The following is a 12,539-nucleotide window of genomic DNA, read 5'->3' as shown; positions in this document are numbered from 1 at the left end:
AAAGCTTTGACCAAATGTAGTTGTGTTTTTCCTCATAAAATGTGCAAATTGTTACCGCAGGCAGAAACACTGAAAATATCTGTCATACTATATGAAGAGTGGTTAAGATATAATGGATTAGCAAACTACACTAATGGTTCAGCATTATAAGCAAGTAAGGTGGTCACTGTTGGTGATGCATAAGAACTCTCTTGTTTTTTCTTGAGGGAAGAGGAACCTGTCATTTGACTGTGATTAACCTCTCTAGCATGTCAATTATTAATGAACAAGTAATAAAATAAAATAAAAATTAAGAAACAGATGATGTTGGGATAGCCAAATCTTTCCATGAAATACTTTTTTCAGCAACAAACTGTGAAATTCCTTTCATTTGCATGAAATAAAGTTTGAATAAAACATTTAGTCTGAATAATGCCATGAAGTCTTACAATGGATTTTTCCCACAAGCTTGTAGCACTTACTCATTAACTACATAGGGATTTTTATATGGTTTTATGTGTTCATCTCTACCTTGTTTCTGTACGTTATGACATTTTTATTCTAATATTATTTTTAATTTTTCAAAACTTTTTTATTGTTACTTATTTCCCTCTTTTTTTTCTTTTAAACAATCAATATTAATGAGTGGCAGTTACTTTGAAAGGTTTAGCCTGATGGTACGATGGGTTGTCTTGATGGATGTTACATCATGAATTTAGTTAAATGCTATACTGCTTCTGCCCTCCCTAAGCTAAAATGCAACATTTTGGTGGGTAAGTTTTTGTAATAATTTCAAACATTGGTGAGGTATGATTATCATGCTAGAGTCAGAATAATCAACAGAACATATTTGGTTGTTAGCTGTTTTACAGTTTAACCTTTAGCAACATTTCTTTGGCTGAATTGAAGGTCTTAGTAGCTTTTGAAAACCTTGAAAATCAAAGTTAGGTTCTTGTTAATCTGTTAAATTGTTATGAGAGAGATTTGAGACTAAGATGAGCAATACATAATATGCATTGAACATGTTTATTTTCCTGGCCTATCTTTATATGCTAAGGACTACCCTGCCTACTGATTAATATCTAAGTTTTTATAATGGTCTATAAGTTGGTGAGAGAGATTTTTAGCTTAATTAATAAGCACTGATTTATCACATGATTAGCTATGGATTAAATTACCCTTGTCCATTGTTAAGCTACAGGTATTTGTACAATGTGATTTAGAACATTGTAGGTTAGTTTAGATAATGTTTGATCAAATACAGTGTCACTTTGTGTTTTGTTTTTGCTATTGTAGTGTTAATACGTTCATATATTGCTTTCATACGGAGTCACTATGTGTTGTTAACAACACTTATGTTTAGGTTTAATAACAAAATTGTTGTAAGTGGAATATAAGTACATAATTATCACTGATGTCAGAATGAGCTTACTTTTTGCTCAGCCATCAGTGCAAAATAGGGAATAACCCTATCAGTAAGGTTAGTTCCATTGTTAACCATCCTAACTGTATGAAATGTTGGCATTGATGAAACTGCTATTAGATCAATGGCCAACACAACTTGTATCTGAAAATTATACTGTATTGTGCCACATATACAATGTATCAGGTCATTTCATAAGTAATGTCTGAAAATTTAATGCAGAAAGTGCATCATCATTTCTGTCTTTGTAGGAGGCTTTGATTACTAAAATATGTTGCAGGACATGTATAAAAATGTTCAGGCAAATAAAAGGAACTAATCTAACTCCACTTTTTCAGATCTTTAATCAAATAAACCCTAATGAAGAAAAATGTGTCTGAGAAGCACATTAGGCAGATAATGCTTTATGAATTTAAAAGGCAATAGTGCAGCAGAAACTACATGAAACATTCAAGGTGTTTATGGTGCGGAGTCTCTCAATGAAAGAAAATGTCGAAGGTGGTTTCAGAAGTTCAGATCAGGTGACTACAGCTTAAGTGATGTGCCACGTTCAGGTCACCCTGTTGAGTTCAATGATGACTTACTGTTGGCTGCACTTGATGAAGATTGTGCTGTAACAGTTGAAGAACTAGTACAAAAGCTTAATTCAACACATTCAACAGTTCACTGTCACCTGCAACAGCTTACAAAGGTGTCAAAACTTGGAAAATGGGTCCCCCATGATTTGAAAGAAGCCAGCCTTAGAGTAAGAGTGAACATTAGCACTTCTCTGCACTCTTACAAATGCAACTCACCTTTTTTGGACAGGTTAGTGACTTGAGATGAAAAATGAATATTTTATAAAAATTTTAAGTGCTGCAGATGATGGCTCAGTGCAGGTAGACTAGCTAAAGTACAACCCAAATGGACCTCAACCTTAGGAAAGTATTGTTAAGCATTTAGTGGGACGTTGTTGGTGTGATCCACTTTGAGTTGCTGCCATTCAATGTAAAGATTACATCAGACTTCTATTGTCATCAGTTAGAGCTCTTGAAAGTTGCATTGAAAGAAAGGAGGCCTGCTTTGATCAATCATAGAGGTGTTGTGTCACATGAGGATAAAGCACAGTTGCATACAGCAAGGATCACATCTGCAAAGATTGAAGAGCTATACTTGGAAAACTTCCATACCTCCTTATTTGTCAAGCCTTGCCCTATTTGATTATTATATATTCTGAAATTTGCAGAATTATCTTGATGGAAAAGAGCTTGGAAGACATGAAAATGTCAAAACTACCCTCTCTACATTCTTTTCCTCCAGTTTTATTGAAGTGGCATTCAGAAGCTTGTGAATCATTGGCAGGAAGTAATTAATAATAATGGAACACACGTTATTGATTAAATAACATTAAAAGCATTTGAAATCCCTTCTCTTTTTCTGAACCTAAAATTGGACATTACTTAAGGGATGACCTAATAGATTAACAAATCATCTAGCTGAAATGACATCTTACCACTCTACCACCAGAGGGTGGAGACAATAATGAGATGTCTAGTTGGCAGTTATTAGTAGGTCTTGAAAGTTTGAGGTTCTGTATAGGTTAGCAGTTCTGAACAGTGAATGACTAATGTATTGCTACAAACAGTGGTACCATATTTATATCACAGTAAGCATTATAATTGTTACTTCCATATAAAGTAATAAGTAATATGAATCTTCTTGTGTTTAGTCATTGTTTTACATTATTTCTAAATCTATAATTCTTATTTATAATATTGAGTTCATGATACTTTTCATTTTGTGTCACTGTATATTATTGCTAGATTGCCTGAACAGGTCAGTAGAATAACTAGAAATTTTGTAGGTACGTGTAGGCTTAAGAATAAAATGCTAGGATGGTTGAAAGGTTTGTTTGGTTGTAAAGATTCAAAAAGATAATTTGATAACACAAGAACACATTTATATTACATTTAGCATTGAAAACAAATTATAATTCTTCTGCTACAAATGTTTATATTTCTTTGACATATTTGTCCTGCAATGACACACTGTAAAATGTGTGTTAATTCATAGTGTAGATTGACATTTCTTATGATACCTGATTTGATTTTGCATATTTATTTTTAGTATCAAAGGCTTCAACCTTATAGTACAACACCTCAATATAATGCACCACCAACTCAACAAACAGTGTTTGTGACACCACCAACTCAACCCTATGCTTACAGTCAACAAAGTAAGTAAACTATAGTGAAAAAGTGTACAACTCAAACATGCTAACAGTTGCCTAATTAATATTGAAAGTTTATGTTATAGGAAAATGGAATAACTTTGTATGCTACAAAATAAATGTTCTGTCTGGTATAATACCAACTGCTATTTTGCTTCATTGACATTGGTTTTTTTAATACATAAATACTCCAATTTTCTTGTCATTTGTTATTGTCAGCTCTATTTTCTTTCCATTTTTCAATTTAGGTTTCAAATAGGGACAAATTACATTAGTCATAAATACCTGCAGTATTGTAAATAATGTCAAAGAAATCTAGTAATTTTGATAAGTATCTAGAAGAAAGACCTTAGTTATAAATACTACATAGTAAAATGAAGAAATAGTGAATGTCTGAGTGAAGTTTTCATTTTGTTATTGCTAAGTAATTGTTGTCAGTTTTTCCTTTATTTAGCTTCAGTGAAGTATGTAGGTCTGTGTGAGTTATTGAATATTCCTAGTTGCTCAATTGACTACTGATTAACTTTTAATAGTAAGTTTACCTATAGCACCATTTATAAACATAGGTTTATAAGTCAAAATGTATATTATCTTGCAGAAACATCAAGGAAGAAATTAATTTGTTAATGTTTTGTAGACTATACCTCAAATTATTTTCACCACATAATTGAAAAGTACCTGCCATTGAAGAAAGACATTATAATGATGTTATCAGAAGTTGGATTATTTGGGTGAAAATAAAATGAAATAAACTTCAATTTTCATGCTGATTTCACGAGTTGGTATTGTAAGTTTATTAGAGTTGATAAAACAGTTGGAAGAAAGTAAAGAAGAATGAAATGGAAAACGAAAGAAATAAGAAATTAATTAAAGACCAAGAAATTTGTAGAAAATTGAAAGATTATAAAGAGGTAAGAGACAGGAAGTTAAGAGAGAAGTTAAAAGAAAAGATTATTACAAATAAATGATTGAAGACAATAAATCTGATGAAGCTATTGGAGAGATTACAAGTTAAGAGAGAAGTTAAAAGAAAAGAGTATTACAAATAAATGATTGAAGACAATAAATCTGATGAAGCTATTGGAGAGATTATGAGTTAAGAGAGAAGTTAAAATAAAAGATATTACAAATAAATGATTGAAGACAATAAATCTGATGAAGCTATTGGAGAGATCACAAGAATAAGATTAGAGCAGAACAAACAGACATCAACAAAGTCAAAAGTGAAGTGCAGAAGGGCTGTAATGACAAACTTGAAGAAGTACTAAAAGACATTAACAAAATAAAGAAAGATGTTAATAAAGGAGAAAAGAAAATCAGTGACTAATTAAAACATCTGAAAATTGAATCATTAAATGCAGAGATTAAGTCAGCCATACCTCTGTCAGAAGGTGCTGAAAAGTTTCAACGTCAAACATCATTCGTTACTAAATACGGAATAAGGAAAGCTGTGTAATCTACACCTATTACCACTACTATTGTATCATCTGTGCACTTTCAAATCAAATTATAGAATACAGCTGGCCAGTTTACCATCTGCAAATTGAGGAACTGATGATCTATGGTGGGACAATATTATGGGAGTCATATCATTTCCAGAATGAATGGGTGGAAAAGTAAAAAGCTGTTTATCTCGTCTATTTAAAAGTACTGGCTTTAATGACACTAAGAAATTTTTCCAGCTTTGATTTATAGCAATTACCTATCATTGGTAGTTGCTTTATCTTGGTTTGAAGTGACACATGAGAAGGCACTGTCAAGAATACAGTATAAAGGAAAGAGAGTTACTATCTAAATATGCAGAAGATCTTAAACAGCTTATCCAGTTATATTACTTTGATACTCCTTGTGAAATAGAAGTATAATTGGCATGTAATCAATTTATGGATTCCTTAATAGATGAGTATATGTGAATTAGGCTGATATGAAGTAAGAGTGTGTCTTTAACCTTTTCCAGATGGATCATGGACCAAAGGCCATGACATCATGTTTGTTGACTTACATTCAAATTTTTTTGAACTACTATTTTAGGAATTTATCTCCTTAAGTGTAGTATTAAACTGTAAATTATAATTCAAATTATCATATAATACATTATTTAATTTCTTACTTTTAAAGTGAATATTCCATAAACCTACCAAAACATTAATTTTTATGTATTACATGATATGCTGAATGCAGCACTGATCCATATTAGATGTTCATGATGTCAACGTACAATGTCTATAACTTTTTACGAATCAAAGTATCAATAATGACAAGATAGAATAAAAAATAAAAATATTTTATCTTTTCTGTTTGATGACCTATCATTATATTTAGTGAATCAAATCTCTGTGTTTTGAAACTGTTCCTTATGTACGTTCACATCAACATGTGATCTGAATAACCAGTTGGAAGTTCAGGATGTTCACTTAGTGGTTTCTCAGCCATTTTCAAATATAACAGCATCCTCTCTTTCTTTCAAGACAATCCTTTGAGCTGATAAGTTGAATCTTCAGTCTCTTTGTGATGTAATTCTTTTTTTTAAAATACAAATACATCTTAGTTATTAAACTCAATATATTATGATGGAAGTTTATAGTATTGGTGAAGTAACATGATTATTTTTTGTTATTCAAACATATATATATCTAAAGTGTAAAATAAATTTTGTTTCGCATCCTCCACATGTAAAATTTCTTAAGGCTTAGCAAGCTAAGACAAGCAGCAACAAATACAAAGGTCATAACTAGAAGAAATAATTGAGTGCTTTACTTTTTATTTGCTGTTCTATGTATTTAAAATAAATCAGTTTGAGAACTTGTTTATAAATTGTAATAATCTACATACACATACAGTTTATAATACTTGAAATGTGACTGGATTTTACCAAATACTGTCCCACTAAATCACAACCAAGATGGGTCACTTTGTAAAAATTGAAGACCCATTTTATATTATTGGATATATTTATGATTTTGTTTTATAATCTGTCATCATTATAGAAAGAAAAAGGGATAATTTATATTGATTTTTTTATTTTATGTGGTGGTTACGAGATCTGTCAAATTGACTGAACTTGTACAAAGATTCATTAGTGAAAATAACATAAAATATGAAGTTTTTTTTAAAAGTTTGGTGAAACTACCTAGACGTTATTAGGATTTTGCATGCAAAATTTGAAAATTATCTAAAGCATAAAAGTATTTTTAATCTTGAAATGAAAATTACTTTGCATGTTGGATTTGCGACATGTAAAAATAAAAATGGCATGAGATAAACATTGCTAAACAAACCATAAGAGTTAATAAAAAAATTTGATATTTTGTATATGAAAGCCATTTAATGTTTACTGATAATCTGCAAATTTCATGAACATACACTTACTAATTTAAAAGTTATAATATGAAAACCATAACAAGCACAAAATGGTAAGGTCATTCTCAGGTACTGAACCCTACTGAAAGAATTAAAGTTATGCAGTTGGCAGTGGAACTAGTATCCACTAAAATCATAGATAAACACCATCTTAAAGTCATGGGATCATCAGTATTGAAATATAAGTTTCCACTGTTGGTAATCTAGGAGAACTAGTTACACAAAATGGAGAAAATAAGCCTTAATAGTGTTTCAAATGTAATTAGAAATGACATATTGCTGGAAACTACAAACAAAAAGCTTCTGTATTTTGGAAGTTTTTATTACCTACCAGAAGAAGGGATCAGTTATAAGTGTGTGAAACATAGCCCTTACAGTTGAGCCTTAAGAAATCAACAGCTATTAGTACACATTGAAAGGAGTGATGCAAACAACCAGTGGACACAAAGTTCCAGAAAGAGGAAGGTTAGAAGTTACCTTTACTGCATAAAACTTCGCTATGGCTCACAATGTGTAAGTAATTGACGTTGAGGAAAAATACATATTTAGGGCTGACCATGTTCTCAGATATAGTTGCAAATTTAAGCTAATTCTATGTAGCTTTGCAATTTATGACCAGAAGAGCTCATGCTCTATGTGTCAATTACATTAATAAAAGTTGAACTTCCCATGATAACAAGGAGAGTAGTCACAAGAAATGAAATACCACAATATATAAATTAGCCTATTCTGATGGATTAATGGTTGGTAGAGTTCTCTTGGATCTGAATGATATAGATGTTTTCTTCAGAAATGTTATTCAACTTTTTGCACCTCTGTCTGCTGTTATTTTGCATGTGATTTTTGTGGAATTTTCTACATGTGCCAAAATTGTTGAATAAACTCACATCTCTACATGTACCCATATGTATAACACCAGCCTGTGACGTAACCATCATAATTCTGTAGCTCCCTGTCAGTCTCCGTGTATGATAATCTCCCTATGAGCAGTAGCACACCATTATAGACTCATTTTTTTCTATTACTTTTAAAGTTTCTAATTGTTTTGATCAGTTGCTTTTCTTTATTTAATACCACATTACTTTTTTCCTCATTATGTTTTTCTTTTATCTACCTGATTGCAACTTCACTTTTTCTTTGTGCTACTTCAAAAAGATTGCATTGAAAAAAAATCCCAAGGCCCAAGTGTTCTTCTGGCATTTTTTTCTAAATTAGTCTGTTGTGTCTGATAATGATTTACCTGTTCAAGGAGATGAAGTTTAATAGATATCCTTTTGGTTCACTTTGTAGAATTAATGACTGGAGTCTAACAATATGATGTCATGTTTACTGCTGATATTTCCAAAAATATTATGTTGCTGCTATCGTGCATCAGGTGATTGGTTCCCTTCTGCCTGTTTCTTCAGTTCAAGTCCCTTTCCTTCTGTTTCATTGCCTTCACTGAAACCTGCCATGCTTGTGGATGATTTTAGCCAGTTCTTTCAACTCCATCATTTGCTGCTTCTGGCTCTTCTCTCTGTGACGAAGAACAGGTATTTCCTTTTACTGTTTACTATACTCAGAGCTCATGTATGTAAATTTATATATCTGTTATATGAGCTACTTTACATCATGGACATCCTTTTGTTTCACCTCCACATTGATAAGTGCTGCTATCCCTTGTCATCTCGGTCTTCTTGTTCATGGCCTAAGTTCTTGAATCTTTTATATTTATTCTGTCTATCCTTTCTATTTGGAATGTTCCTTGTTTCTTTCTCTCTCTCTTTTTTTTTATTCATTTTTCTCATCTTTATCTTTTCTCTATACCTTTGAACTGTCACAGCCTTTCACCCCCTCATTTCATTGTCACCGTGATAGTTTTCAGAGTGTCTCTGACTTCTCATTGTTCCTCTACTATCTCTACATTGACTTGTTTTCTCTATTATTAGGATCTCTTTGGTCTGAATATTTTTCTTTTGGAAATCTGCCTTCTTTCCTCTTTTATTCTTGACCTAAGTCTTGCTACTTTTCTCACTGTATTGGCCAGTGCTCCTGATTTCTTGGTATCTTTTAACAATGTTGCTTGCCAGTAGCCTTCTTTCAATTTCTTGATTTCCCATCTCATTAGGCTACAGATGCCTCAGTTGGTTATATGATCTCATTTTCACCATGGATTGCTCCTCTTCTGTTCCTGCCAGTTCTTTTTGATGTTTCCTCTCCTACTGAATGAACTGTCAACACTAAGTGGTACCCATTTCTTTGAACTAATTCTTGGCTGTAGAGCCTTCATTACCCAACTCCTCCTCTTTATTTACATTTCATTGCAGTCCTTGAGTTGAGCAAATTCTTTTATTTAATATGTCTTTGTTTTTTTGCAGTTCATTTTTTGGTCTTTATAGGAGTGTTCTTGATTCTTGTATGAAGCAGGCTCATCTCTCTCACATCACATCCTCATGCCGCAGAGTTCTTGGTGTTAAATACTCATCACTCTCCATTTCTGCATGAGGGGGCCGTCTTGTATTAGAAGACTGGGTTCTCTCTGCATGTGCATCCTCTTTAATGAACTGTGAGGGATCTGTGACAAATCTCCTATGATCCTTTATTTGCTCTTATGCCTCTATTCATTTTTCCGTTCCATCTATAACAGAGGCTCATTCATGGCAACACAACTTGGGATTTTCCCATTCTCTTCTGTGCTCCACTTGCATCTTTCCACCAGTCTTCCTTTCCATTTGGGATTTATGATTTGTGACATCTGTGTTCTCTACAGAGTTTGGTTTCCAGACATGTAATCTTTGCTTCTTAACATCCTGGTTATGTCTGCAGCTTTTCAGGCTTGCCAAAATATTTTATTATATAGTTGTTAGGTTACTTTATGATTATCTATCCCTACACTTCTACATTTGTTTTTATTTACACTAATCTCTATGGAAGCTTTCACTTTTAAACCTATGCAGTACACGGTTTTTGTCAAAAGCCCATGTGTTTTGATAATTGCTAGTCAGTAAATGGTTTTATCCACACATTTTTTTCTTGCCTTGCATTCACTATTTCCAACTTTCCACACATTTTCCCCTTCTTTTTCGTGTGTCATCATTATTCAGACATGCATGCCTTTGCAGTTACCTACAGTCTTTGTCATGAAGACTGTTTAGCTTATTCCCTGACCACTTTTTTCTTCCAAAGAAACTTTGACTGTCTGGGAGGTTGACTGAGTAATTTTCTTCCATTTCTCTTCATTCTGTTTCTTTACTATATCTTCACCTGTTTTTTTCATGGCTTACCTCTTTCTCTTGGGACTTGTCTGTTTCAACTTCCATTAGTTTAGTTTGTCAACTTATCCAATTGAGTACTATGAGTGAGCCCAATCAAATACTTTTTAAAGTCAGTTCCCATCAGGATCAGCATATCCTAGTTTTCTTTCAACATTGACTGCTGGAGACTGTAAGACAAGTGCTTTACACCTTATGCTTTCATTTACCATGACTTTCATTACTGGATGGTTTTATATTCCTCTGGTTTTTACTTTCTCTCATTTAGCCTGTTGATTTTAGCTTCCAGCTCCATTACTGGCTTTTCATGTTCTCCATTTCCCTGACACATTTCATAACATCTTGTGTTGTGAACTGACCTTTCCATACAGATCTGCAATAAAATAAAGCACAGCAAAGTGGGGAAAGAACATGAGGAGGAACTGGACCAAATGCTCATATACTATGGAACAAAAAATGTTAACATTAATTATGTTGTTTATGTTTGTAGCTCAGTAGCCTGATGACAATGGTTTAACATGCAGTCTATGGTGTTTTGTTCCATGCAGAACACAGGGGAACTTTCTCATTCCAAAATTACTGGGGAAGCTGATAAGGACTTTTCTCTGTGAGTGGTCCCACCCTTCAGTAAGATACTAGTTGGATTCACCTGTCATCTAAGGTTTAGGGTTGGAGTGTTGCTTATAATTGTACTCAAGAACACCACAATTTCAATATTTGCAAATAAATTTCAGATGGATATATCCAGCCGAATGAGACTTGGACTTGCCTTGTAGATATAGATAAGGGCTTCTCTCACAACCTGCTGTTATAGTATCTATCTCATGTTTTTGATGAAGCTAGAATGGGCGACACATTCCAAGTTTTTACTCACTTTAGCAACATTTAATCACTAGCACTGGATTTTTCTGATATCCTTTCTTTTACTATCTCACAACAAAAACAAAACAAAAAATGTTGGGCAAAGAGTATTCCTTATTTGGAAAGGATATGATCTTTTACTGACTGTTGCTACAGTAGGTAACCTCTGGTTTTATGGAAATCATACCTCATTGACTTTCCATTTCTGTTGCCATTGGAGAAAGTAACTGAACTTTGTAATTGACCAGTACTGGCCCCTCTATCATCTTCAATGTAGAATGCTAGCTCTTATTAGTGCAGAGAGATAGGTATTATTTCTGAAGTTAACATTTTCTTCACCTGAAATGTATTTCAGAAAGTTACTTACCTCTCTGTAACATCTCACATCCACTGTGTTATGTGCACCTCATCAAGAATGAGTCTGTGATCATGTGTTAGTACTCACAGGGATTGTTGCACATGGAGATTGTTTGCCCAGCTATTGAAGGAGGATTACAGCATTATGATGATTGCATTATTGGCTGATGCAATATGTAAAACACATGTAGAAATTGGAATTTGTTCAAGGCTTATGGCATGTGTAAAAAATCACAGTTAAGCTCTAAGTAATAGCTCTAAGTGATACTGAGAGGTAAGTTGCTATCTGAAATACATTGTCAGATAAGGAAAATGTTAATATTAGGGTCATGAACACAACAAACCATACATTTTGAGTCACATCTGAATGGGACTGTACCAGACATAAGTATGTGCTGGTGGTACTTCCACATGAAAGAATATCAGTACCAGTCATCTTTGAGGAAAGAGTGTAGGGAGTCTAGTATCAAATCCTAATATAAGGTCAGCTTACCACCTCTCAAGAGCTATACAACCAGAGCTGTGGAGGTCTTATAGCTAATCAGTGCCAGATATTACATAACTGGCTTAAGGATTATCTGAACACCTCTGTGAACTTCATGACTTAGGCCAAACAAATATCTTTCTCAAGATTGATACTAGAGATGTAGCCTTAATATGTCATTTATCCAGATGATGTCCACTTGCAAACAGGTTGAGACTTTCAAAGATATAAAAGCCATGAAAGAACAAAGTGAAAAATACTGAGTACTAGTCCAAGAGTATCATTTATTGTACTTGTGAAAAAAAAAAAGACAGGTCCACTGGGTTGTGTATGGACTGTTGGAAGTGGATTATAACAGTTTGTTAGCTTTGGATTACATAATACTCCAGGTAAATTTCAAGTGGTGATTTATCTGAACCACTAAAGCATCATACTGAACTTATGCAACAATGCATTAACCGGTTTTTATGTTTTATATTTTAGACACAAGTTGTTTCTTTAATTTTTTCAATAAAGGTTTTAAGAGTAAAATTTGTTCACAGATACCATTGAAAATTCACATTCATATAAGTTGTCAAACAGTGTCTGAACCATCTTCATCAGACATTTTGTTAA

At 33.1% G+C, this 12,539-nt stretch overlaps 1 protein-coding gene across 8 annotated transcripts in view; it reads left to right on the top strand.

Annotated features, from left to right (window-relative positions):
• LOC143250855 (eukaryotic translation initiation factor 4 gamma 3-like) overlaps window positions 1–12,539 on the top strand; it is a 153,876-nt gene that overhangs the window by 38,628 nt on the left and 102,709 nt on the right. For all 8 annotated transcript variants that reach the window (XM_076501966.1, XM_076501961.1, XM_076501960.1 and 5 more), the window contains one exon: window positions 3,509–3,617. In XM_076501966.1, the coding sequence (XP_076358081.1) occupies window positions 3,509–3,617 (109 nt within the window). The remainder of the gene's footprint in view (window positions 1–3,508; window positions 3,618–12,539) is intronic.

Source organism: Tachypleus tridentatus, chromosome 5 (genome assembly GCF_004210375.1).
Source record: "Tachypleus tridentatus isolate NWPU-2018 chromosome 5, ASM421037v1, whole genome shotgun sequence".
NCBI lineage: Eukaryota > Metazoa > Arthropoda > Merostomata > Xiphosura > Limulidae > Tachypleus > Tachypleus tridentatus.
This window is presented reverse-complemented; position numbering and strand designations above follow the sequence as displayed.